This window comes from Lethenteron reissneri, chromosome 55, assembly GCF_015708825.2.
Source record: "Lethenteron reissneri isolate LAM-NWPU_2019-01 chromosome 55, ASM1570882v1, whole genome shotgun sequence".
NCBI lineage: Eukaryota > Metazoa > Chordata > Hyperoartia > Petromyzontiformes > Petromyzontidae > Lethenteron > Lethenteron reissneri.
The window spans coordinates 6596745-6622987 of NC_083833.1; the positions used below are offsets into that span (position 1 = coordinate 6596745).

Below are 26243 nucleotides of genomic sequence, written 5' to 3' on the forward strand. Positions count from 1 at the left end.
AGGGGAGGCCCAGGACCGGTTGAGATAATCGTCACCGGTGTTGGCCATGGGCAGGAATCGAACCCGGGTCGCGGGGGTTTGTAGCGCAGCGTAGCGCTAACCGCTACACCACCGCTCCCCACACACACAGTGACACACATACACAGTGAGACACACACAGTGACACACACACACACAGTGACACACACACATGGTGACACACACACGGACTTAATAATAATAGTTGGGAGGCTTGCAACTGTTTACACCATGGGGGCCTAATGAGAATTACATTTCGGAAAAGAAAATTCTCACGACCAGTTCTTATTTTTTTATTGGCGTGTCAAGAGTTGCACGAACGAATAATTTGGGCAGGGGTCGGCAAACCCGCGGATTCGGGAGCCGCACGCGGCTCGTTGAGGACTGCTGCTTCGTGAAGTTATTGAGGACCGCCGTCTCGTATATTCACGTCGCAATGGGGCTCTGGACATATTGATGTGCTTTTTTATTTAAAGAATAGAAAGAAATGCGTCTCTTTGTCATTTTGGTTTGCAAAGCCCTTGGCAACCCCCCCCCCCCCCCTTCAATAATACTCTTTGGTTTTTTCGGTAAAGTCACGTAGGTAAAAAATGAAATAAATGAAAACAGTTAAATTAAATCACGACGTTTCGGGCGCGACACAAGCGTCCTTTTTCAGGTGGGGACAACGTAGCGAAAGCACAACCCCCTTCAATAAGTAGCTACGACTGCATCAGGTGATTTATATTAAAAGTTAAATTTGCAAAGTGTTGCTGGAACATTGCATTGTGGGAAGGTCATGTTCTCGTGAGAACAAGGGCAGTCCCACCTCGCAGTGCATTCCTGGGCCCACTCACCAACTCAATAAAATTAGTTTTCCTGCCCTACGTTCTCGAGACGGAGAAATCTGAGAAAGTAAATGCCTCATGCCAGCTCCTGAACATAATGTCATCTATAAGTGATGAGAAAATCAATCATAACAGATTAAAAACGGATTTAAAAGAACACCCGTACACGTGTAACAAAGGCACTCAGCATTTGCGCATTATGCAAAAGCCATCAACGGCTCCTGACAAACTGCATTGTTGTCCTCTGACAGCAGCGGTGAGACCTGTACCAACCTGATTAGGACTATACAATTAAGTGAAATTATTCTACACATCGTCAAAAAAAATTCTAAGTAATTTCCTGAGCAATGAGGCAGCGCTCATTCGTTTACAGCACCCAGATAGTGGTGGCAATTCCACATTCCTATGGCGGGGGCGAGTCACGCCATAGGACAACACAAGTTCATGGTGTTTACTGGTAGGAACCCACTGGTTCCACCAGCCCACAGGGGATTATTGTGTCCGTCCGTCCGTCGTGCAGGGAGGGGCTGGATGGGGAGAGAGGGGCTGGGTGGGGAGGGGAGGGTGGGGAGGGGCCGGGTGGGTAGGGTGGGGCTGGGTGGGGAGGGGAGGGTGGGGAGGGGCTGGGTGGGGAGGGTGGGGCTGCGTGGGGGGTGGGAGGGATGGGACTGGGTGGGGAGGGGCTGGTCACCCCGTGGTGCCCTTATAAAACTCAACGTTTAACCAACTCACGCCGGCTTGTGCCCGCCCTCACAGTCGGGCATATTTGCGGAATACACCACGCCGCCGTTGACCCTGCCCATTGACCGAGCAACCCAACGTTCCTACCAGCTCCCTCCGCAGGAATGTGTTTTTTGTCGTCGCCGTACAGAGGGGTTCGTTGAGGGGCTTGGCACCCCCCCCAAGTCGCACGCTAAATTTCTTTCGCACCGTACGTAGCCAAACCGCGCTACGAGGGCCTCTGGCTTTCCTCGAGCTGTCTCGACCTTGACGGCACCACAACTCCGAGGGAGTATGGGGGGGGGGGAGGGCTGGCGGTGGTGGCTGACGGCGCGTCTGTTACCGTAGCGAGCGACCGAGTGACCGGTCAGAGGAGAGGGTGGAGGGGGGGAGAGGTTGGGAGCGGTCGGGGCCTGGGTCACAGGACGGCACGGAGGAGACTTTGTCCATCCCAGCTACGCGACCACTGAGGTCTCCCACCCCCCCCCCCCCCCCCGTTTCAGTTTGCCATCGCGGTTGCGCGCCGCACCAACTTACCATAATAATAAAAAAATTAATATATATGCGTGTTCAATGGGCCACAACCCAGCCCACATTGGTCTTAAAAACTGGCGGCTCGAGTCCTCTCGTCCTCTGGCTTGAGATGGCTGCCACCTATGGGTCAGATGATTGCCTGCCACCATTAACAATTGGTAATTAAATATAAAAAAAAATTACCTCAAAAGTGTAAAATTTTGGAAAAAAAATTTCAGGAAAATAAATTGTCACGCACAACGAGTCTGTGTGCAAAATGTCAGATCGATTGGATCACGGGAAGTGGGTTAAAAAACGACCGAAAGATTTGCACGGTCGTAAGCGCGCAAGCAAGCAATCAAGTGAACTTAATATAAAGGATTTAAAAACTCCTTATCCAGGAGCCTGCCCTGGCTCCTCCCCCCTCAAGCAGTATATATACGGGGTCGGATCTCTTGGAATTTCTCATTTGCTTGATACAGCGAGCGTGCTGTGACGGTTCCACCTGAAGACGGAGGCTTGTGTTGCCTCCGAAACGTCGTGATTTTTATTTTTATTTTATTTTCATTTTAATTTTTTACTTACGTGACTTTACCGAAAAAACCCAAGAATACGCTGCTCGTTGTCCGATTGGTTTGGAGCGCGACGGCTTTTCGTCTTCAGACCGTTTTGGGTTCGCGCTCGGGGTGAGGCCCCCGCGCGGTCTTCCGATGAGCGCGGTTGACTTCGCAGAGTGCGAAAGAAGTTCAACACGCGTGCATTTTTTTGGCGGTGGAAGACGCGTTGCCTGTAATCGCTCACGATCATCGCCGCTACCTCCCCCCCCCCGCCCTCTGCGCGTGGCTTTAGGGAACGTTTTCTCAAGCGCAGAGGAATCGCTTCACGGTGACCTTTGCGAAGCGCAGCTGCGAGCGCGAGGAGATTGCAATGGGATGCTGCGAGGAATGGTTTCTTTTAAACGTTCAATCCCAGCGGACGCAGTGTGGAGTGTGTGTGTGTGTCACTGTGTGTGTGTACGTGTGAGTGGGGAGTGGTGGTGTAGCAGTTATCACGCTGCGCTACGAACCTGGCGACCCGGGTTCGATTCCCGCTCACGGCCAACACCCAGTGACGATCATCTGAACCGGTCCTAGGCCTCCCCTAGGTCGACTCAACCTGAAATGAGTACCTGGTGTGGTGTGTAAACATCGCCACTAGGGAGACAAAGGCGGTCGGGCGTGGTGCTGGCCACCGACCCCCTCGTGTACCGTTCCGGCCTTCATAGGTGCTCGCTAACAGCACTTGCCCCTACAGTCTGTTACAGGCTACACGGGGGATCTTTGTCTTTGTACGTGTGAGTGGGGAGCGGTGGTGTAGCGGTTAGCGCTACGCTGCGCTATGAACCTAGCGACCCGGGATCGATTCCCGCTCACGGCCAACACCCAGTGACGATCATCTGAACCGGTCCTGGGCCTCCCTTAGGTCGACTCAGCCTGAAATGAGTATCTGGTGCGGTGTGTAAACATCGCTACTAGGGAGACAAAGGCGGTCGGGCGTGGTGCTGGCCACCCACCCCCTCGTGTACCGTTCCGGCCTTCATAGGTGCTCTTGCCCCTACAGTCTGTTAAGGCTATACAGGGGATCTTTGTCTTTGTACGTGGGGAGCGGTGGTGCAACGGATTAGCGCTACGCTGCGCTACGAACCCCGGCGACCCGGGTTCGATTCCCGCTCACGGCCAACACCGGTGACGAATATCTGAACCGATCGTGGGCTTCCCCTAGGTCGACTCAGCTTCAAATGAGTACCTGGTGTGGTGTGTAAAATCATTGCCACTGGGGAGACAAAGGCGGCCGGGCGCGGTGCTGGACACCCATCTGCTCGTGTGCCGTGCCGGCCTTCATAGGTGCTCGCTAACAGCACTTGCCCTTACAGTCTGTTAAGGCTACACAGGGGATCTTTGGCTTTGTGTAAACATCAGCACTGGAGAGACAAAGGCGGCCGGGCGTTTGTCCTCGTAATCCACAACCACGCGTGCCATGTTTGCCTTAAGGGGCCGTCCATAAATGACGTCACGCATCTAGGGGAAGGGGGGTCAGACATTTGTGACGATGTGTGACGAGGGGGGGGGGGTGGTGAGAAATGTGACGTCACATCAAAATGCGCAACTTTGAATGAATATAGACAACACGTTCTACTTAATTAAATAGACTTTTTAATAAATGTTTTCTCCTACAACATCAGAGTGCAGCGCCACATTAAATACGCACTACAATGACAATAGTTTAAAAGCGATTTGAAGCATACTTTATTTTTGGGGGGGGGGGGGGCAGAGCTTTATGACGTCATATTTGAGGGGAGGGGGTCTGACTTTTGTGACGTCGTGTGATAAGAGGGGGGTTAAAATAGTCCAAAATCGCGTGACGTCATTTATGGACGGCCCCTAATAGGTGCTCGCTAACAGCACAGTCTGTTCAAGGCTATATGGGTGATGGGGGGGGGGGTGTCTTTATCTCTGTGTATGTCTGCGTGATGCATGCCTGCGTGGCCGTGTATATGTGCTGCCTGTACGTTTGTATATTTTGCGTGCATGATGCATGCCCTTTGTGTGCGCGTTTGTATATGCGTGATTAACGTCTGTGTAGGTGTGTGTGCTCGCTCACAGCACTTGCCCCTCTACAGTCTGTTAAGGCTATACGGGGGATCTTTGTCTTTTTCAATCCTTTATATTAAGTTCGCTTGCTTGCTTGCGTGCTTGCTTACGACCGTGCAAATATTTCGCTCGTTTTTTAACCCACTTCCCGTGATCCAATCGAGCTGACATTTTGCACACCGACTCGTTGTGCGTGACAATTAATTTTCGTGAAATTTTTTTTCCAAAATGTTACACTGTTTAGGGAAAACAAATAAATATTTAATTACCAATTGCTTAATGGTGGCAGACAATCATCTGACCCATAGGTGGCAGCCATCTCAAGCCAGAGGACGAGAGGACTCTCGCCGCCACGCATATAAAGGATTTATAGTGAAAAACTTTGTTTTTACGGGTTAATTTTTTGTGTGTACGTTCAGCGGTTAGCGCTACAAACCTGGCGACCCGGGTTCGATTCCCACTCACGGCCAATACCCAGTGACGATTTCCCGAATCCGTCCTGGGCCTCCCCTAGGTCGACTCAGCCTCAAATGAGTACCTGGTGCGGTGTGTAAACATGGCCACGAGGGAGACAAAGGCGGCCGGGCGTGGTGTTGGCCATAGGTGCTCGCTAACAGCACTTGCCCCTACAGTCTGCTAAGGCTATACGGGTGATCTTTGTGTGTATGTCGGGGCAGTGGTTGATCACAACGTGCTGCGAACCCGGCGATCCGAGTTCGATCCTTGCGGCGATTATCCGAACCGGTTCTCTGGCCTCCCCCTACGTCGACTCGGCCTCAAATGAGTTTTCCTCGGTGCTGTGTGCGACCATCGCCACTGGAGAGACGCAGGCTAGAGCTTGATTTGAAGCTTTGGTGACTGCAGGAATGACTCTTTGGTTCTTTCGGTAAAGTAACGTAGAAAGAAAATTAATTAAATAATAGAGTACGACGTTTCGATTGCAACACAAGCAACCGTCATCAGGTCGAACTCAATTTGAGAGAGAGACAAAACACAGACACGGAGACACACAGACAGACACACAAGCAAAGAGATACAACACAGAGACACACAGAGAGAGACACAACATAGACACACAGAGAGACACACAGAGAGACACACAACACAGACACACAGAGAGACACACAGAGAGACACACACAACATAGACACACAGACAGACACACAAGCAGAGAGACACACACAACATAGACACACAGAGACACACAAGCAGAGAGAGACACAGAGAGAGACACACAACATAGACACACAGACAACACAGAGACACACAAACACAGATAGAGACACACAGGCAGACACACAAGCAGAGAGAGACAACACAGAGACACAGAGAGAGAGACACACAGAGACAGACAACATAGACACACAGACGTAGGCTAGTGCCACCCACCCACCCACTCGTGTGTGATTAACCCGTGCGTGCTCGCGAACAGCACCATGCCCTCTCCACACCCCCCAAGCAGTCTGTTAAATCGTCGGTAGCTCCGGCAGGCCAATCCCTCTGGTTAACGCATCGCTACACCTCCCCACCTCCTCCCCTGGGCTCTCGTATCAGCAAAAAAAAAGATTCTCGCTTCGAAGATTTTTTTTTGCGACGGCGGCCACAGACCGCATCAATATTGCACGCGGTTATAAATAACTACGGCGCCATCCGCACGGGTAGCTGTGGAACTGGGATGTGGGGGGGTAAATGTTCAGGTTGTGGGTGGTTGGGGGTGGTGGGGGGTGGTGGTGAGTTGTTGAAAAATGTTGATACTCCGACTGATGCTCCTACTGTTGTGGAGTGACTCATGCAGCCAGCTATGGCTGCAGAGTTTGGTAGTACATGTTGTTTACGTCGTTTATTTTGACAATTCGGTCACAGTTCCTATGACCACTGTTTCATTGCTTTTATGGCTTTATTTTGGTGATTTTCGAAAAGTTTTTTGGTTTGGCCATGTTTGTTTGTTGTAGTACAGAGTTAGACTGATGGCCTTAATCTAAGTTGTCTTGTGGTTGTTGTTGTTTGACTTGCATCCCACTGGGATATTTGCACAGGGTTGGTGTACGGTGATTTTTCTGCAATATTTTGCTGTCTTTTCTTGGATTTTCTGTTTGCACATAGTCACTTTAAGATGTGTTCTTGTTCATGTTTTTTTGTTTGTTGCGGTTGCACCCGATTTAAGAGCCGAATGGCTCACAGGGCTACACCTAATACATGAACCTTGAAACCTTGTTGACAAACAAATGTGGGTGGATTTACTCTCCCAACACACCGGTGGGCTGAAGTGGTAACTAATTGGCGCGTGTTGTTTATGTGACAAACCTTCCTGGCTGTGTCGGGTGGTGGAGGGTCACGACGCATTTATACTTAAGCGCTCTAACCCAAAACACCTTCATTATGAAAAAGAAAATGTAATTCGATATAACGAAGTTTCACCGCGACCTGCGTTCAAGATTGTGGAATTTGGCCCAATGTTATATTGGTATAGGAACCTCCTGGTTCCACCAGCCCACAGGGGATTATTGTGTCCGTCCGTCCGTCGTGCATCCAAAAATGGGAGGGGTGGGGCTGGGTGGGGTGGGGAGGGTGGGGTGGGGCTGGGTGGGGAGGGGAGGGTGGGGAGGGACTAGGTGGGGAGGGTGGGGAGGGGCTGGGTGGGGAGGGTGGGGAGGGGAGGGTGGGGAGGGTGGGGCTGGGTGGGGGGCTCACAGGGATATACCTAAATATATGAACTTGAACTTGAACTGTGAAGAAAAATAGCTTTATATTTCGATTTAAAGCTTTCGTGACTGCAGGGATTCATCTTATTGGTTCTTTCGGTAAAGTCACGTAGAAGGAAAATAATAAAAATTAAACGTAATAAAATACAATTCTCACGACGTTTCGGCCACAACGCATGCAGCCGTCCTCAGGTGAAGAACAGGGCTGTCGAGAAGACAGCGTCAGTTCTTGCGATGTTGCCGAAACTTCGTGAGAATTGTATTTTATGTTTTATTTTTATTATTTTATTATTTCGCTTCTACGTGACTTTACCGAAAGAACCAAGAAAAAGAGCTTCATAGCTCATCGGATTTTCTCCAGTATGAAGATTCTGATTCTGGCTCGTGCACCAGCTGTGCCTCTGGGTTCAGCACGAGGCCTGTGGGGTTGTTTTCTGGGTTTTTTTATTCTTCGAGAAGGGACCGAAGTGGCCTCGAAGTCAGAGATGCCAAGAGCCTGGGTTCGAATCCAGGTCTAAGCAGCAAGTGATTACACCGGGTTCACAAGCGCAGTGAGTTAACGGTGGTCTCAACCTGGGCAGCAATTACTTACACAGAGAGCCATAGACTCACACAGAGAGCCATAGACTTACACGGAGCCATAGACTTACACAGAGGGTCATAGACTCACACAGAGAGCCATAGACTTACAGAGAGCCATAGACTTACACAGAGGGTCATAGACTCACACAGAGAGCCATAGACTTACAGAGAGCCATAGACTTACACAGAGGGTCATAGACTCACACAGAGAGCCATAGACTTACACGGAGAGCCATAGACTTACACAGAGAGCCATAGACTTACACAGAGGGTCATAGACTCACACAGAGAGCCATAGACTTACAGAGAGCCATAGACTTACACCGAGGGTCATAGACTCACACAGAGCCATAGACTTACACGGAGAGCCATAGACTTACACAGAGAGCCATAGACTTACACAGACAGCCATAGACTTACACAGAGAGCCATAGACTTACAGAGAGAGCCATAGACTTACAGAGAGAGCCATAGACTTACACAGAGAGACATAGACTCACACAGAGAGCCATAGACTTACACCGAGACCCATCGACTTACACAGACCCATTACACAGAGACCCCGAGTTACATAGAGACCCCATAGACTCACGTAGAGACCCGTAGACTTACATAGAGACCCACAGACTTACAGAGACCCATAGACCCATACAGAGATCTGTCAACTTACAGAGCGACCCAAATAGAGACCCATAGACTTACACAACGACCCATATAATCACATAGAGACCCATAGACTCACGTAGAGATGCGTAGGCTCACACAGACTGAGTTGCGATTAAACCGGGCTCTCAAGTGTAGTGGGTTGATTGTCTCAGCCCGGGCATGAATTACTAACACATTGACCTATACACTCTACACACAAATCCGTAGCAATGGAGTCAACATTGGGGGGGGGGCAAATCTCCTAGGGGGCCTAGGGCCCCCCCCCCCCAAAAAAATCTAAATTTTAAAACAAATTCCCTGCCATTTCCTGCCTAAAATATTTTTTAAAAATTCACGAACACATGGGATGGACTTTTTATTTGTTTACAATAATGTCTAATAGTGTATTGTATCACATTTGCTCTGTTTTTTTTCTTTTTTACCTTTTTCTTGTTTCATTGTATGTAATGACAGAGATTAGGGATGTATAGAGTACAACCATAACCACAATCATATAAACAGAAATCTATGCATTGTTACATGAAGACAAGTCCAGATGTCGTGGCCAAGGTTTAGCAATTTTTTGTTTTTACTTACATAGCATTATTTTTTTATTGTTTATAGCAATACATTGGGGGGGCATTTAAAACATATTTCAATATATATATTATAATGACGGCCTTGTCAACATCATGAGATGATGCCCATGGGCTCACAAAGACTGAGTTTGTGATCAGTGCGAGATGACAATCTCGGCTCAGACATCCAATGACTGCACTAGAAACCCATCACTCTAAATTGGGCTCTGCGCTCAACTCGTCTAAGCTGCAGCTCGTGACAATTTACATTTGTGCCACGACGAGAATTCAGTGTGTACAGTATCCAGTGTACAGTATCCAGCGTGCAGTGTTAATGTACAGTATCCAGCGTGCAGTGTACAGTAACCGGTGTACAGTCTCGGATGTACAGTATCCAACGTGCAGTGTCAATGTACAGTATCCAGCGTGCAGTGTACAGTAATCGGTGTACAGTATCGGATGTACACTATCCAGCGTGCAGTGTACAGTATTCGGTGTACAGTTTCCAATGTACAGTATTCGATGTACAGTATCAGATGTACAGTATTCTCTGTACAGTATCAGATGTACAGTAACTAGTGGACAATGGTGGTGTGGTGATGGTTGTGGTGGTGTAGTGGTGGAGGGTGTTGGTGGTGGTTGTGGTGGTGTTGGTGGGGTGTTGGTGTTGGGGTGGGTGGTGGAGTGGTGGTGGTGTTAGTGGGGTGTTGGTGGTGGTTGTGGTGGTGGTGGGTGTTGGTGGTGGTGGTGGTGGTGGGTGTTGGTGTTGGTGGGGTGTTGGTGGTTGTGGTGGGTGTTGGTGGTGGTGTTGGTGGGGTGTTGGTGGTGGTGGTTGTGGTGGTGGGTGTTGGTGGTGGTGTTGATGGTGGGGTGGTGGTGGAGGGTGTTGGTGGTGGTTGTGGTGGTGGTGTTGTGGTGGTGATTGTGGGGTGGTGGTAGGGGTGGTGGTGATTGTGTTATTGGGAGTAACAAAAAAACCCGTAGCCATCGAAGTTATCAAAGTTCCACCGGGTTTCTGCGCACGAAGGCGAGAGGCGAATTTGCATCGCTCCGTCTCCTCGGTGGACGTCTCTCCCCGGGTCATTCCTTCCCCACCTCATCATGGGGAGGGGTTGGGTGGTGGTGGTGTTGTGGGGGTGGTGGTGTTGTGGGGGTGGTGTTGTTGGTGGTGGTGTTGTTGGTGGTGGTGTTGTTGGTGGTGGTGTTGTTGTGGGGGTGGTGTTGTGGGGGTGGTGGGGTGTTGGTGTTAGTGGGGTGTTGGTGGTGGTGGTGGTGTTGTGGGGGTGGTGTTGTTGTGGGGGTGGTGGTGTTGGTGGTGGTGGTGTTGGTGGTGGTGTTGTTGTTGTGGGGGTGGTGGGGTGTTGGTGTTAGTGGGGTGTTGGTGGTGGGGGTGGTGTTGGTGGTGGTGTTGTTGTGGTGGTGGTGGGGTGGTGGTGGTGGGGGTGTTGTGGTGGTGGTGGTGTGGTGGTGGTGGTGTTGTTGTGGTGGTGGTGTTGTTGTGGTGGTGGTGTTGTTGTGGTGGTGTTGTTGTGGTGGTGGGGTGGTGGTGTTGTGGGGGTGTTGTTGTTGTGGTGGTGGTGGGGTGGTGGTGTTGTTGTTGTGGTGGTGGTGGTGTTGTGGTGGTGTTGGTGGTGTTAGTGGGGTGTTGGTGGTGCTGTTGTTGTGGGGGTGGTGGTGTTAGTGGGGTGTTGGTGGTGTTGTTGTTGTGGTGGTGGTGGTGTTGGTGGTGTTAGTGGGGTGTTGGTGGTGGTGGTGTTGTTGTGGGGGTGGTGTTGTTGTGGGGGTCATCTCAGGTGGCTTGGAGAGGTTTTCATCCAGCAGTGGATTGACCATGACTGCTGATGATGATGACGACACCGTGCTAAGGGAACGGCCATAAATGACGTCACGCACCTGGGGGGTGGGGGTGGGGTCAGACCTTTGTGACGATGTGTGACGAGGTGGGGGGGATGGGGTTTGAGAAATGTGACGTCACATCAAAATGCGCAACTTTAAATAAATATAGACAACACGTTCTACTTAATGAAATCGACTTTTTAATAAATGTTTCCTCCTACAACATCAGAGTGCAGCGCCACATTAAATACGCACCACAATGACAATAGTTTAAAGCGATTTGAAGCATGTTTTTTTTTTTGGGGGGGGGGGGCAGAGCTTTGTGACGTCATATTTGAGGGGGGGTCTGACTTTTTGGGACGTCATGTGACGAGTGGGGGGGGGGGGGGTCAAAAATCGTCCAAAATCGCGTGACGTCATTTATGGACGGCCCCTTACAGACTGGTGGAAAATTTCAACAATCCTATATCGGGGGGGGGGGCAAGTCTTTCCACAGGACTACCGCCGTTTTGCTCAGAGCACAGAGCGGCAGTGAATTTATCCGACAGAGGATGTGATGACAGCAAAGGGTTCGAACTCGCAACCATTCCGAATTGCGAGGTCCATTCCTCGACCACTGAGCAAGCCACCTGGGCGGATTTAATTGCGTCGTCACCATCAATCACCGTTGCTGCCACCACCACCACCATCTCCATCATCATCATCATTATCATCTTTGGCATGAATGTTATCACCGCTGCTCACGGTTACCATTATTATTATTATTAGGTTTTTTCGGTAAAGTCACGTAGGTAAAACAATTTAAATTAATAAAAGTGAAATAAAAATAAAATAAAAATCACGACGTTTCGGAGGCAACACAAGCTTCCGTCTTCAGGTGGAACCGTCACAGCACGATAGCTGTATCAAGTAAAGAGCTTTTTTTGATACAGCAAACTTGATACAGCAATAGTGCTGTGACTGTTCCACCTGAAGACGGATGCTTGTGTTGCCTCCGAAACGTCGTGATTTTTATTTTATTTTTATTTTACTTTTCTTAATTTTTTACCTACGTGACTTTACCGAAAAAAACCTAAGAATATGAATCCTTGCAGTCACGAAAGCTTCAAATCTAGAACCATTATTATTGCCGACGACGACTTTCACCCATCGTGGCTGATGCTGCCTTGGCCAGATTTCGCCGCTGCGATAAGGAGGGGTTCAAATAATACTAAAAAATCCGTTCTGACCCCGCATGGGCGGGTGCCGGGTCAAATTCTATGGGGTCAAAATGTTATCTCGCAGCAGCAGCCAGCAGCACACACGAGAATAATTAAAGGTGGGCTCGTGAATGATCGGTTGCACCCGATTCAAGAGCCGAATGGCTCACACAGGGCTATACCAAATAAATGGAACTGAAAAAAAACTGAAATCATACGCACCTCCAGATGTTCTAGATTTGAAGCTGTCGTGACTGCAAGGATACATACTCTTAGGCTTTTTCGGTAAAGTCACGTAGGTAAAAAATAAAATTAATAGAAGTAATAACAGAAATAAAATAATAAATCACGACGTTTCGGAGGCAACACAAGTCTCTGTCATCAGGTGGAACCGTCACAGCCAGATTTACTTGATGCAGTAAATTACTTGATGCAGTAAATTACTTGATGCAGTAATTTTAGCTGTGACGGTCCCACCTGATGACGGAGACTTGTGTTGCCTCCGAATCGTCGTGATTTATTATTTTATTTCTGTTATTACTTCTATTAATTTTATTTTTTACCTACGTGACTTTACCGAAAAAGCCTGAGTATGCCTCCAGATGGTTTTCCCTTTCTCATGCGGCGGGCACGGACGCCGTGCGGTTACAGCGGTGCAGGACACGTCACGTGGATGCTGCTCCCCTAACTCCCCGCCATGCCCCGCCCCTCACCTCCTAACGATGAAGCAGGGACATTGCAATTCCACATTCCTGTGACAGCTCCAGTTACGTCCACAGACCAAATGGCTGTCGACTCCCTACCGCTACACCCAGTGCAAGCCCCCGTGTTGTGCGGCCATCGATGGATGGACACTCGGGACGGACGACGATGATGGAGCTTTCGTGACTGCAGGAATTACTCTTTGGTTCTTTCGGTAAAGTCACGTATAAAGAGAAAATAAGAAATTATTTAATTTATGAAATAATTTATTTAATACATTTTTTAAAATAAATATTTTATTTTCTCTTTTTACGTGACTTTACCGAAAGAACCAAAGAGTGGGTGATAATGGTGTCGATTGGTACTGATGATAATGGTGGTGTTGATTATGAGGGTAGTGATGATGACAATGATAAAACTATACGATGAAACTAAACTTTTCATTTTACCAGGTATGGCCCACGTAGCCATATGGGTCGTTTTCAGAAGCGACCTGGCCGCAAATGATAGCTCAACGAAGTGGCTTATCGCGTGGAAATTTATAGCAGCCAAATGCTCTTAGCCCACGTTTTTAAATGTGGATGGAAAACCGCAGGACCCGGAAAAAAATCCATGCGACCACGGGAAGAACACGCAAACTCCAAAATATACAGGCGTCAGTATCGGGATCGAACCCACGGTCTCCTGCATACCAGGCGAGGGAATTAACATCTCACCAGCTGAAAAGATAACATATCTTTTTTTCGATAAAATCGTATTTATTTCACCAGGACGGGCCCCAACGAAGGTTAGGTTGTATGCCATTGCATAGCTATCAACCCCTTATCAGTGCCCATCTTATTACAGACCAATTCAGACCATATTGGTCACCTCTCGCCATTATAAATCTCAACGTTCATCCTATAAAGTCACATCACAAGGGAGAAACACTAACAAATAGGCAAAAAAACAATTATTATTTTTGCCCGTATTGAAATGGGCGTACACCTTAAGGACCTGAAAACTCAATTTCCCTCTACAAATATCCCCTGTAGAGCCTGAACAGACTGTTTGGGGAAAGTGCTGTAAACGAGGACCTTTGAAGACCTGCACGGCACACAAGGGGATCAGTGGTCAACACCACACCCAGCCGCCTTTGTCTCCCCAGTGGCGATGTTTTACACACCACACCAGGTACTCATTTGAGGCTCAGCCGACCGAGGAGATGCCCAGAACCGGTTCAGATAATCGTCACTGGTGTTGGCTTTGAGCGTAGCGCTAACCGCTACACCACCGCTTAACACAGACACTCGCGCACAAAACATGCTCTGAGTCACCGCTATTGGAATCACACTGAAAGCACCCGTCTGAAACGGTGTAATCCAGTTAAGCACCCGTCAAGTGTTCATTGCCGAGACAAATCGCAGCGAGAGAGAGAGAGAAAAAAAAGATGAGAGAAAACTAAAATCTTCTCCGGATTCATTTCACCGCGGCGGTGCGGGAAGGTGCGGGGAGGTTCGCGGGAAGCGCGATATCCCCGTGCGGATTTCGCGATCGCAAATTATCGCAGCGCATGGGAGAATGGCAACGCACCCCCCTACCCTACCCACGCAGGGCCCCCCCCGCTCCCAACTGCGTGGGAACATCTCACGCAGCTCCCAGGAGACGCTGGCAGGGGGAGGCTGGGATCGTAATCGTCGCGCAGTTCGTTAAACACCTCGGCGGCGTTACGCCGAGAGTCACGCTCCGCGCGGTGCGACCCGACATCGATTTTCAACCGGTTCCTAGGCCTCCCCTAGGTCGACTCAGCCTCAGATGAGTTACCTGGGTGCGGTGCGGGAGACAAAGCCGGTCCCGGGCGTGGTGCTGGCCACCCACCCCCTCGTGCACAGTCTGTTCAGGCCATACGGGGGCATCTTTTGTTATTTATTCCAAAACAACGGAGTATTCACGCGACCCTATAGCAGCATCATTAGTCATGGTCAGTCCACTGCTGGATGAAGGCCTCTCTCACCCCCCCCCCAATCCACCCTGACACCCGCACACACGTGGCCGTGCCTTCACTCGTTCCACCCATTCCTTGGCCGCCACTCCGTGATTACCCTTCGACCGCTGGGCGTCGCGCGTCTTGCCCGCGACGATTGTAATATGCGAACGTGACGCTTGGACCACCAGCACGACGGTGGAGAGTATCATGGGGGGTTGAGGTTCGTGTTGGGAGCAGGCGTGGGTGGATCCTGCCCAATCCCCCGTGGACATCACCTCCCCCCCCCACAATCCACCTCTCTCTGGCTAAGAGCGAGGGCTACTCTCTTGGAAACTCCTCGCAAATGAAGAATTTGTTAATTAGGAATTCGCGAATGAAGAATTCGCGAATGCCAAAACCTTTTTGTTCCAATTCGGAAAGATGGGGTTACGTTCCTGGTAAGGGTGAACATGGCGGGGGGGCTGGGGGCGGTGGGTTGGAAAATGTTAAATACTCTTTGGTTAAATTTCGATTTAAAGCTTTCGTGACTGCAGGGATTCATCTTCTTGGTTCTTTCGGTAAAGTCACGTAGAAGGGAAGTAATAAAATAATAAAACATAATAAATTATATTATTTTATTATGTTTTATTTTTATTATTTTATTACTTCCATTCTACGTGACTTTACCGAAAGAACCAAGAAGATACTCTTTGGTTCACCATTGGAACCTTATTTGCCAGTAAAAATATGATAATTGGTTTTTTTACCCTTCTATCTGGCAACAAAACTGACACCTTTTTTACAAGGAGTCATGTTTGCATAGACTACAATACCTGCAGTCATAATGCAAACAAAAAACATAACTGTGATAATGTTTGGTTCTTTCGGTAAAGTCACGTAGGTAGAAAAATAAACGAAATATAAAATGAAATATGAGTATGGATTCCTGCAGTCACGAAAGCTTCAAATCAAGATTGAAATGTTCAATGTTTCATAACGATGGCCAGAATGAATGAATTGTAAATTACGAAGAACAACGTTTTTGACACTTTTCATTGCCTTTCATTGCGATTGCTGACGATGATTTGACGACGAGGGCGGTGGTGGCGGTGGCGAGGAAGTCAGGTTGGATGACTCTTTGGGAGATGCGGGTGTCTGATAACCATCGCGAGGACACAAACCGGGCAGCTTAATCCTCACTGCAAACCGTTTGAAGCACTTTGGGAGCACTTTGCCCGTGAACGGTGGTCTTGCGCCTCGTACACTCACACAAGTCCGGCGGGTGTCGCGAACGGGGAGTCGCTGTGCATTTCGTAGCTCGCGAGCGTGCGGAACGCGCGCATTCAAGGTCAAGTTCATTTATTTCGGTATAGCCCTGTGAGCCGTTCGGCTCTTGAATCGGGTGCAACCGCAACAAACAAAAAACATGAACAAGAAAACATCTTCAGAAGGAAGTCGCGGCGGAGCGATGGTTCCCTGAACTCGTCTTCACGGATCGAATCGCATGCCCAGCCGGTTGCGCGCCTCTCTGATGCACATCCTCTTTTTTGTTTTACGATCAGAGGAAACAAGAAGATGCTCGGTGTAGTCGGCACTTTGCTTCGTTCATCATTTCGGTTTTTTTTTGTGTGTGTTTTTTATGCTTTGCTGTATGTAACCCCCCTCCTTTTTTGAATGAAATATTTTACAAAAGATTTCTCGCTCTGCTCTCCTTACCCCTTTCCCTCCCTCTCTACCCCCCTCTCTGCCCCCCCCCTCTCTCTGTACCCCCTCTCTTCCTACTCCATGTCGTTCCCTCTCTCTTTCTCGCTCTCTCTCTCTCGCTCACTCTCTCGCTCTCTCAAGCCGGCCCTCATGGGGACGGAAAGCATTTTAATCGGAGGCAGCGTTCAGTGCCAGCGGTGTAAAAACACGCGCAAATCAACAACTCGACGTATCCGTCATTCAGGCCGCGTTACCGATGAGTGTGGTGCATAGGTGATTTTGTATTGACGGCAGTTTTACGAATAACCTGGTCATGTTTGAGTGTTCTCTTCTCTTAAACGCAATTGTTATCGCTATGTTTTTCTAGTGGCTTCGTTGCGCTGTACAATGCTTTGTTTATCTTCTTGGTTCTTTCGGTAAAGTCACGTAGAAGGGAAGTAATAAAATAATAAAAATGAAACATAATAAAATAATTCTCACCGAAATGGAACACGTTTTCATTTCGCTGAGAATTATTTTATTATGTTTTATTTTTATTATTTTATTACTTCCCTTCTACGTGACTTTACCGAAAGAACCAAGAAGATGAATTCCTGCAGTCACGAAAGCTTTAAATCGAAATGCTTTGTTTACCTTCATTGTTTCTGACTGAGGTCACTGTTGTGAATAAGACTCATCTTGGCTTGTTTACTTAGTTATATTTTACTTAGATATACTTATACATATCTATATATCCAGGAGATGTTTTCAGGAAGTTAATGAGTGATAGTGAAGTGTGTGGCTGGGTAGTGGAGCGTGTGGCTGGGTAGTGGAGTGTGTGGCTGGGTAGTGGAGTGTGTGGGTAGTGGAGTGTGTGGCTGGGTAGTGAAGTGTGTGGGTAGTGGAGCGTGTGGCTGGGTAGTGGAGTGTGTGGCTGGGTAGTGGAGTGTGTGGCTGGGTAGTGGAGTGTGTGGGTAGTGGAGTGTGTGGCTGGGTAGTGAAGCGTGTGGCTGGGTAGTGGAGTGTGTGGCTGGGTAGTGGAGTGTGTGGCTGGGTAGTGGAGTGTGTGGGTAGTGGAGTGTGTGGCTGGGTAGTGGAGTGTGTGGCTGGGTGGTGGAGTGTGTGGATGGGTAGTGGAGTGTGTGGCTGGGTAGTGGAGTGTGTGGCTGGGTAGTGGAGTGTGTGGGTAGTGGAGTGTGTGGGTAGTGGAGTGTGTGGTGGGTGGTGGAGTGTGTGGATGGGTAGTGGAGTGTGGCTGGGTAGTGGAGTGTGTGGCTGGGTAGTGGAGTGTGTGGGTAGTGGAGTGGTGGGTAGTGGAGTTGTGGCTGGGTAGTGGAGTGTGGCTGGGTAGTGGGTGTGTGCTGGGTAGTGGAGTGTGTGGCTGGGTAGTGGAGTGTGGGTAGTGGAGTGTGTGGGGTGTAGTGGAGTGTTGGGTAGTGGAGTGTGTGGCTGGGTAGTGGGAGTGTGTGGCTGGGTAGTGGAGTGTGTGGGTAGTGGAGTGTGGGGGTAGTGGAGGGTGTGGGTAGTGGAGTGTGTGGGTAGTGGGGTGTGGGGTGGAGTGGAGTGTGTGGCTGGGTAGTGGAGTGTGTGGGTAGTGGAGTGTGTGGGTAGTGGAGTGTGTGGGTAGTGAAGCGTGTGGCTGGGTAGTGGAGTGAGTGGGTAGTGGAGTGTGTGGCTGGGTAGTGGAGTGTGTGGCTGGGTAGTGGAGTGTGTGGCTGGGTAGTGGAGTGTGTGGGTAGTGGAGTGTGTGGGTAGTGGAGTGTGTGGGTAGTGGAGTGTGTGGGTAGTTGAGTGTGTGGCTGGGTAGTGGAGTGTGTGGCTGGGTAGTGGAGTGTGTGGGTAGTGGAGTGTGTGGGTAGTGGAGGGTGTGGGTAGTGGAGTGTGTGGGTAGTGGAGTGTGTGTGTAGTGGAGTGTGTGGCTGGGTAGTGGAGTGTGTGGGTAGTGGAGTGTGTGGGTAGTGGAGTGTGTGGGTAGTGTAGTGTGTGGCTGGGTAGTGGAGTGTGTGGCTGGGTAGTGGAGTGTGTAGCTGGGTGGTGGAGTGTGTGGCTGGGTAGTGGAGTGTGTGGCTGGGTAGTGGAGTGTGTGGGTAGTGGAGTGTGTGGGTAGTGGAGTGTGTGGGTAGTGGAGTGTGTGGCTGGGTAGTGGAGTGAGTGGGTAGTGGAGGGTGTGGGTAGTGGAGTGTGTGGGTAGTGGAGTGTGTGGGTAGTGGAGTGTGTGGCTGGGTAGTGGAGTGTGTGGGTAGTGGAGGGTGTGGGTAGTGGAGTGCGTGGGTAGTGGAGTGTGTGGGTAGTGGAGTGTGTGGCTGGGTAGTGGAGTGTGTGGGTAGTGGAGTGTGTGGCTGGGTAGTGGAGTGTGTGGGTCGTGGAGTGTGTGGGTAGTGGAGGGTGTGGGTAGTGGAGTGTGTGGCTGGGTAGTGGAGTGTGTGGGTAGTGGATTGTGTGGGTAGTGGAGTGTGTGGCTGGGTAGTGGAGTGTGTGGCTGGGTAGTGGAGCGTGTGGGTAGTGGAGTGTGTGGCTGGGTAGTGGAGTGTGTGGCTGGGCAGTGGAGTGTGTGGCTGGGTAGTGGAGCGTGTGGGTAGTGGAGTCTGTGGGTAGTGGAGTGTGTGGCTGGGTAGTGGAGTTTGTGGGTAGTGGAGTGTGTGGCTGGGTAGTGGAGTGAGTGGATAGTGGAGTGTGTGGGTAGTGGAGGGTGTGGGTAGTGGAGTGTGTGGGTAGTGGAGTGTGTGCCTGGGTAGTGAAGTGTGTGGGTAGTGGAGCATGTGGCTGGGTAGTGGAATGTGTGGGTAGTGGAGTGTGTGGCTGGGTAGTGGAGTGTGTGGGTAGTGTAGTGTGTGGGTAGTGGAGTGTGTGGGTAGTGGAGTGTGTGGGTAGTGGAGTGTGTGGCTGGGTAGTGGAGCGTGTGGCTGGGTAGTGGAGTGTGTGGCTGGGTAGTGGAGTGTATGGCTGGGTAGTGGAGTGTGTGGCTGGGTAGTGGAGTGTGTGGGTAGTGGAGTGTGTGGCTGGGTAGTGGAGTGTGTGGCTGGGTAGTGGAGCGTGTGGCTGGGTAGTGGAGTGTGTGGCTGGGTAGTGGAGTGTGTGGGTAGTGGAGTGTGTGGCTGGGTAGTGAAGTGTGTGGGGTGGAGTGGGTGGGGAGGGTGGGGGAAGTGTGTGGCTGGTAGTGGAGTGTGTGGGTAGTGGATTGTGTGGTTAGTGGAGTGTGTGGGCTGGGTAGTGGAGTGTGTGGTCTGGGTAGTGGAGTGTTGGGTAGTGGATTGTGTGGGTAGTGGAGTGTGTGGCTGGGTAGTGGAGTGTGTGGCTGGGTAGTGGAGCGTGTGGGTAGTGGAGTGTGTGGCTGGGTAGTGGAGTGTGTGGCTGGCAGTGGAGTGTGTGGCCTGGGTAGTGGAGCGTGTGGGTAGTGGAGTCTGTGGGTAGTGGAGTGTGTGGCTGGGTAGTGGAGTTTGTGGGTAGTGGAGTGTGTGGCTGGGTAGTGGAGTGAGTGGATAATGGAGTGTGTGGGTAGTGGAGGGTGTGGGTAGTGGAGTGTGTGGGTAGTGGAGTGTGTGCCTGGGTAGTAGAGTGTGTGGGTAGTGGAGTGTGTGGCTGGGTAGTGAAGCGTGTGGGTAGTGGAGCATGTGGCTGGGTAGTGGAATGTGTGGGTAGTGGAGTGTGTGGCTGGGTAGTGGAGTGTGTGGGTAGTGTAGTGTGTGGGTAGTGGAGTGTGTGGGTAGTGGAGTGTGTGGGTAGTGGAGTGTGTGGCTGGGTAGTGGAGCGTGTGGCTGGGTAGTGGAGTGTGTGGCTGGGTAGTGGAGTGTATGGCTGGGTAGTGGAGTGTGTGGCTGGGTAGTGGAGTGTGTGGGTAGTGGAGTGTGTGGCTGGGTAGTGGAGTGTGTGGCTGGGTAGTGGAGCGTGTGGCTGGGTAGTGGAGTGTGTGGCTGGGTAGTGGAGTGTGTGGGTAGTGGAGTGTGTGGCTGGGTAGTGAAGTGTGTGGGTAGTGGAGCGTGTGGGTGGGTAGTGGAGTGTGTGGCTGGGTAGTGGAGTGAGTGGGTAGTGGAGTGTGTGGGTAGTGGAGTGAGTAGCTGGGTGGTGGAGTGTGTGGCTGGATTGTGGAGCGTGTTTCTTGATGAACGCATGTCGGAGAATATTTTAATCCACCCGGAATTGAACTGGGAGCCAATCCAGGGATAACTTTAAGCACAGATGTGACTTTTAAAAAGTCTGAAAATATTCACATGCACATGCACGGATTATGTAACGCTTTCCAACATTGAAAATATTTATTTAACAGTATGGACGCTGATGGGGGTAGCAGTCAGGGCCAAATCCTTTTGTGTATTAATGAATTGCCCTCTTTGCTCTGGATTGTACTTTCCAAGTTGGAGCAATGGTGGTTTGATCGCGATTGCCAGCTTTCAACGGGACCAGTCCCTAATGGCGACAAGACTGAAGTTTCGCTCGTGTTGGATCGTGGGCACGCGATCGATCGTGACCCCGCGTTACGAGCGGGCGGACGGACAGAGCTCGCGCGTAAACGCTTTCAGCCTTCGCTTGAAAATAAATCAAAGGCGGCGGTGATTTTCCGCTCAAATGTGGCAGTTCTTGGAAATTTCGACCTTCCCATGGCCGGGGCGAGTCTCGCCATGAGGACAAATGCCGTTGACTTTCCGACAAGGTGTGCGCTCATTTTACGGACCCTCGACAGATGATGGGACTGAGTCAACCAGCCATGATTCGAACTCGCAACCTTTCCGATCGCGAGCCGTGCCACCCCGGGCCGGTCACCCAAATCGCAGGCGGGCTCCCGCTGACACGCGCTTCGTCGTGCGTTGTTGTGTGTTGTCGTTGTCGTGTGTGGGGGGCGAGCGCTCGCAGATTGCCTCTTCAAGATGTGCCCCATGAACCGCTACTCGGCGCAGAAGCAGTTCTGGAAGGCGGCCAAACCTGGGGTCAACAACGCGCCGGACGCCGTCCTCCTCAAGAAGTTGCATGTGAGTCGCTCGCTCGCTCTCTCAGCTCTCTCAACCCTCACTCGCTCTCTCGCTCTCTCACTTGCTCGCTCACTCTCTCGCTCGCTCTCTCACTCTCTCAACCCTCGCTCTCTCAACCCTCGCTCGCCCACTCCCTCTCTCAACCCTCGCTCGCTCTCTCGCTCTCTCGCTCGCTCTCTCACTCTCTCAACCCTCGCGCGCTCGTTCTCTCGCTCTCTCAACCCTCGCTCGCTCTCTCGCTCGCTCTCTCGCTCGTTCTCTCGCTCTCTCAACCCTCGCTCGCTCGCTCTCTCGCTCTCTCAACCCTCGCTCGCTCGCTCTCTCGCTCTCTCAACCCTCGCTCTCTCTCGCTCGCTCTCTCGCTCTCTCAACCCTCGCTCTCTCTCGCTCGCTCTCTCGCTCTCTCAACCCTCGCTCTCTCTCGCTCGCTCTCTCGCTCGCTCTCTCTCACTCTGCGTCTCGTCTCCCGCCCCCGTGAGATCTCGCGGAGAACCGTGGAACAGACAGTGACAAAGGCAGCGGTCTCTCAGGTAGCCTGCGCATGCTGTCGGCGGGAGGTGCACATTGCATGAAAGGTCACGCTCGCATATTCTATTGCAGCTTCAGTGTATGTAAAGTAAGTATATATATAGTGGTATATTGTGGGGGAGCAGTAAGTGTAGGGGTTTAGCGCTACGCTGCGCTACGAACCCGGCGACCGAGTTCAAATCCTGCGCTCACGGCCAACACCGGTGACGATTATCTGAACCAGTCCTGGGCCTCCCCTAGGTTGACTCTGCCTCAAATGAGTACCTGGTGCGATGTGTACATGTCACCAAGAGAGAGTCAAAGGCGACTGGGCATGGTGCTGGCCGCCCACCCCCTCGTGTGCCGTGCCGGCCTTCATAGGTGCTCGCTAACAGTACTTGCCCCTACAGTCTGATGCAGGCGACACGGACTCTCCCTCCTCCTCACCGACCCACACTAGCCAGGGTGGTGAAGTATGGTCAATAGACCTGCAATTACCCACACGGAGTTGGGGGGGGAGGAGTGCCTTCATGCAGCAGTGGATTGACAAACGATTATTGTCATGATTATTAATGTGTTATTAAAATTGCTCAGCAGAGACACGCTGAGAGGAAGTCATCTCAGGTGGCTAGCGAGATATGTCAGTTAGGGTTGGGGGTTAGGGGTTAGGGTTATGGTTAAGGGGCTAGCGGTGCCCATCTCAGACACGCTGAGAGGTGGCTAAGGGGACACGCGCCATGAGAAGAAAGGAAATCCACATCAGAAGATGAAGTGCGGTGAGCAGGGAAGCACCGGGGCGGATACCGAGAGGCGGGCTGAGAGAGAGAGAGGTGATGGAGAGTGGGGATGTGACGGACTGTGGAGTGGACGAGGAGTTGATGGTCCAGGACAGTTCACATTGGTGGGAAAAATCCCACCCCTCCCCCCCCCCAAAAAAATGTATCTAAATATTAACAACAAAAGGTAAATAATCTGAGTGAAATCCAAGCAGCAAATCCCACACAGGCACCAGGGTTACTGGGATCAGCACAGGTCTCCATGCACGCACACAACAAAGATAAAGATCCCCCATGTAGCCTTAACAGACTGTAGGGGCAAGTGCTGTTAGCGAGCACCTATGAAGGCCGGAACGGTACACGAGGGGGTGGGTGGCCAGCACCACGCCCGACCGCCTTTGTTTCCCAAGTGGCAATGTTTACACACCGCACCAGGTACTCATTTGAGGCTGAGTCGACCTAGGGGAGGCCCGGTACCGGTTTAGATAACCGTCACTGGTGTTGGCCGTGAGCGGGAATCGAACCCGTGTCGCCGGGTTCATAGCGCAGTGCGCTAACGGCTACACTACCGCTACCCACACACGCACGCGGACATGCACCCACGCACGCACCGATGCGTACACGCGCACGCACCCTCTGACGGGCACTCAACGAGGCGGCACGAACGCCTCCCTTGCGTGGCCACGACGCCACCTCGGTCGGAAACGAAGATAAATGCGGGCATGGTTCATTAATCTCACCACCGCCACTGTCATCACCACCGCCATCACCACCACGGCCGCCACCACCACCATTGCCGCCACCACCGCCACCGCCATCATCGGCACTGCCACCACCACCACTATTGCCACCATCACCGCCACCAACGTCACCGCCACCACCGCCACCACCACCACCACCGCCGCCATCATCGGCACCGCCACCACCACCACTATTGCCACCATCACCGCCACCAACGTCATCGCCACCACCGCCACCACCACCACTACCGCCACCATCACCGCCACCAACGTCACCGCCGCCACCACTGCCACCAGTACCGCCACCACCACCGCCACCATCACCGCCACCACCGCCACCGCCACTATTGCCACCATCACCGCCACCAACGTCGCCGCCGCCACCACTGCCACCACCACTACCGCCACCACCGCCGCCATCATCGCCAACGCCACCACGCGGCGACCTAAACCACGGCTGGCCCTGCATGCCGTCTTCCATGTCCCCATGAATCTCCACGACCACGGGACCAGGCAGTACCAAGCCAAAAAAATATTCGTGCAAATGCGTACATTACATAACGCTCTCCAACACGCTTAAGTCAATGGAAGTATTTATTTAACAGCATGGAATTTGCTGGGGGTAGCAGTCAGGGCCAAATCCTTTTGAGTATTAATGAATTGGCCCTCTTTGCTCTGGATTGTACTTTCCAAGTTGGGGGAATGGTGGTTTGATCACGTTTGCCAGTCTTCAACGGGGTCAGTCCCTAATTGCGACAAAACTTCACACTGAAGTTTCGCCCGTGTTGGATCGTCGGTATCCGAGCGATCTTAACCGCCGTGTTACGAGTGGATGGGTGGACAGACGGAACGCGCGCGTAGACGCTTTCAACTTCCGTTTGAAAGCAAATGAAAGGCGGCGACGGTGATCGTCCCGATGAAAATGCACAGCCACAACTTTACACCGAAAGTTTCGTTCGTGTTCGATCGTCTTCTACTCAAGAGTCGAAGTGACTTCCCCCCCCCAAGCCCCCCCCAATCCCCCCGCCCCTAAGCCCCCACCCTCCGGCGCCCATTACGGGATTGACAGCCAGGGAATGATGCACGGACACTTTTCCAGCCACACACTCCACTACCCACACACTCTACTACCCAGCTACATACACCACTACCCAGCCACTCACTCCACTACCCAGCCACACACTCTACTACCCAGCCACACACTCCACCACCCAGCCACTCACTCCACTACCCACTCACTCCACTACCCACTCACTCCACTATCCACACACTCCACTACCCAGCCACACACTCCACTACCCAGCCACACACTCCACTACCCAGCCACACACTCCACCACCCAGCCACTCACTCCACTACCCAGCCACACACTCCACTACCCACACACTCCACTACCCAGCCACTCACTCCACTACCCAGCCACTCACTCCACTACCCACACACTCCACTACCCAGCCACTCACTCCACTACCCAGCCACACACTCCACTACCCAGCCACACACTCAACTACCCAGCCACACACTCCACTATCCACCCACACACTCCTCTACCCACTCACTCCACTACCCACACACTCCACTACCCAGCCACACACTCCACTACCCACACACTCCACTACCCACACACTCCACTACCCAGCCACTCACTCCACTACCCAGCCACTCTACTACCCACTCACTCCACTACCCACACACTCCACTACCCACTCACTCCACTACCCAGGCACACACTCCACTACCCACACACTCCACTACCCACACACTCCACTACCCAGCCACTCTACTACCCACACACTCCACTACCCACACACTCCACTACCCAGCCACACACTCCACTACCCACACACTCCACTACCCAGCCACACGCTGCGGTTGGACGGCGCTAAATGGCGATGCCCCAGGACGCCGCAGAGCGAGGGAGTTTGGCGACACAAACGAGCGGCTTGTTCATCCGTAAGCGACACGTCGTCGTGGCTACGCTCGCGTCGCGCGCCAAGCCACGCACGCGATCGTCCTCTTAACATTCATTTCTCTCTCTCGCTCTCTCTGCGGTGGATTATTTTTTTTCTTCTTCTTCAGAATGGATTTTGTTTGTTAAAGGAATCTTAAGCGGAGGGCATCTCTTCTCTCCTTTAAAAATTTTTTTATTTGCAACGGAAGCACCGGACAGAGCTTCCCCTGTGCGAGTGAGTGAGGAGGAGGAGAGGGAAACGTTGGCTGGGCGATCGTTGACATCACGCGGCGAACAAAGCGTCAATAGTGTTGGTTGGCCTGGCGGCTCGGATGACAGAGCGCTGTAGCTGGCAACGCTGGGGTTCCTGGGTTCCAATCCAGGTTTCAGCTGCCCGTGGTTAAACTGGGTTCTCTCGTGGAGTGAGTTGATGGCGTTAACCAGCAATGACTTACACGGAGACCCGTAGGCTCACGTAGAGACCAATGGGTTTTTTTGCATCAGAGTCTTGATTAGAATCAGAATCTTAATTTATTCATCCTGGAGAAATCCGATGAGCTATGAAGATATTTTTCACAGATGTCCATAGTCACCCGTAGACTCGCTGAGACTGAGTTGTGATCAAACGGGGACCTCTAGTGTAGCGAGTGAATTGTCGCCATTGATTGCAGGAAGAAACCAACCCGCTTTGTTCAAGTTGGTGAAATTCCAGCTCTGCGAATTAA

The 26243-nt window shown here is 51.4% G+C and overlaps 1 protein-coding gene across 4 annotated transcripts in view; it reads left to right on the plus strand.

The window, feature by feature from the left end:
* The window catches only part of LOC133356815 (inositol 1,4,5-trisphosphate receptor type 1-like), a 434548-nt gene that overhangs the window by 27770 nt on the left and 380535 nt on the right, over positions 1 to 26243 (plus strand). For all 4 annotated transcript variants that reach the window (XM_061574522.1, XM_061574523.1, XM_061574519.1 and 1 more), the window contains exon 3: positions 21429 to 21544. In XM_061574522.1, the coding sequence (XP_061430506.1) occupies positions 21429 to 21544 (116 nt within the window). The remainder of the gene's footprint in view (positions 1 to 21428; positions 21545 to 26243) is intronic.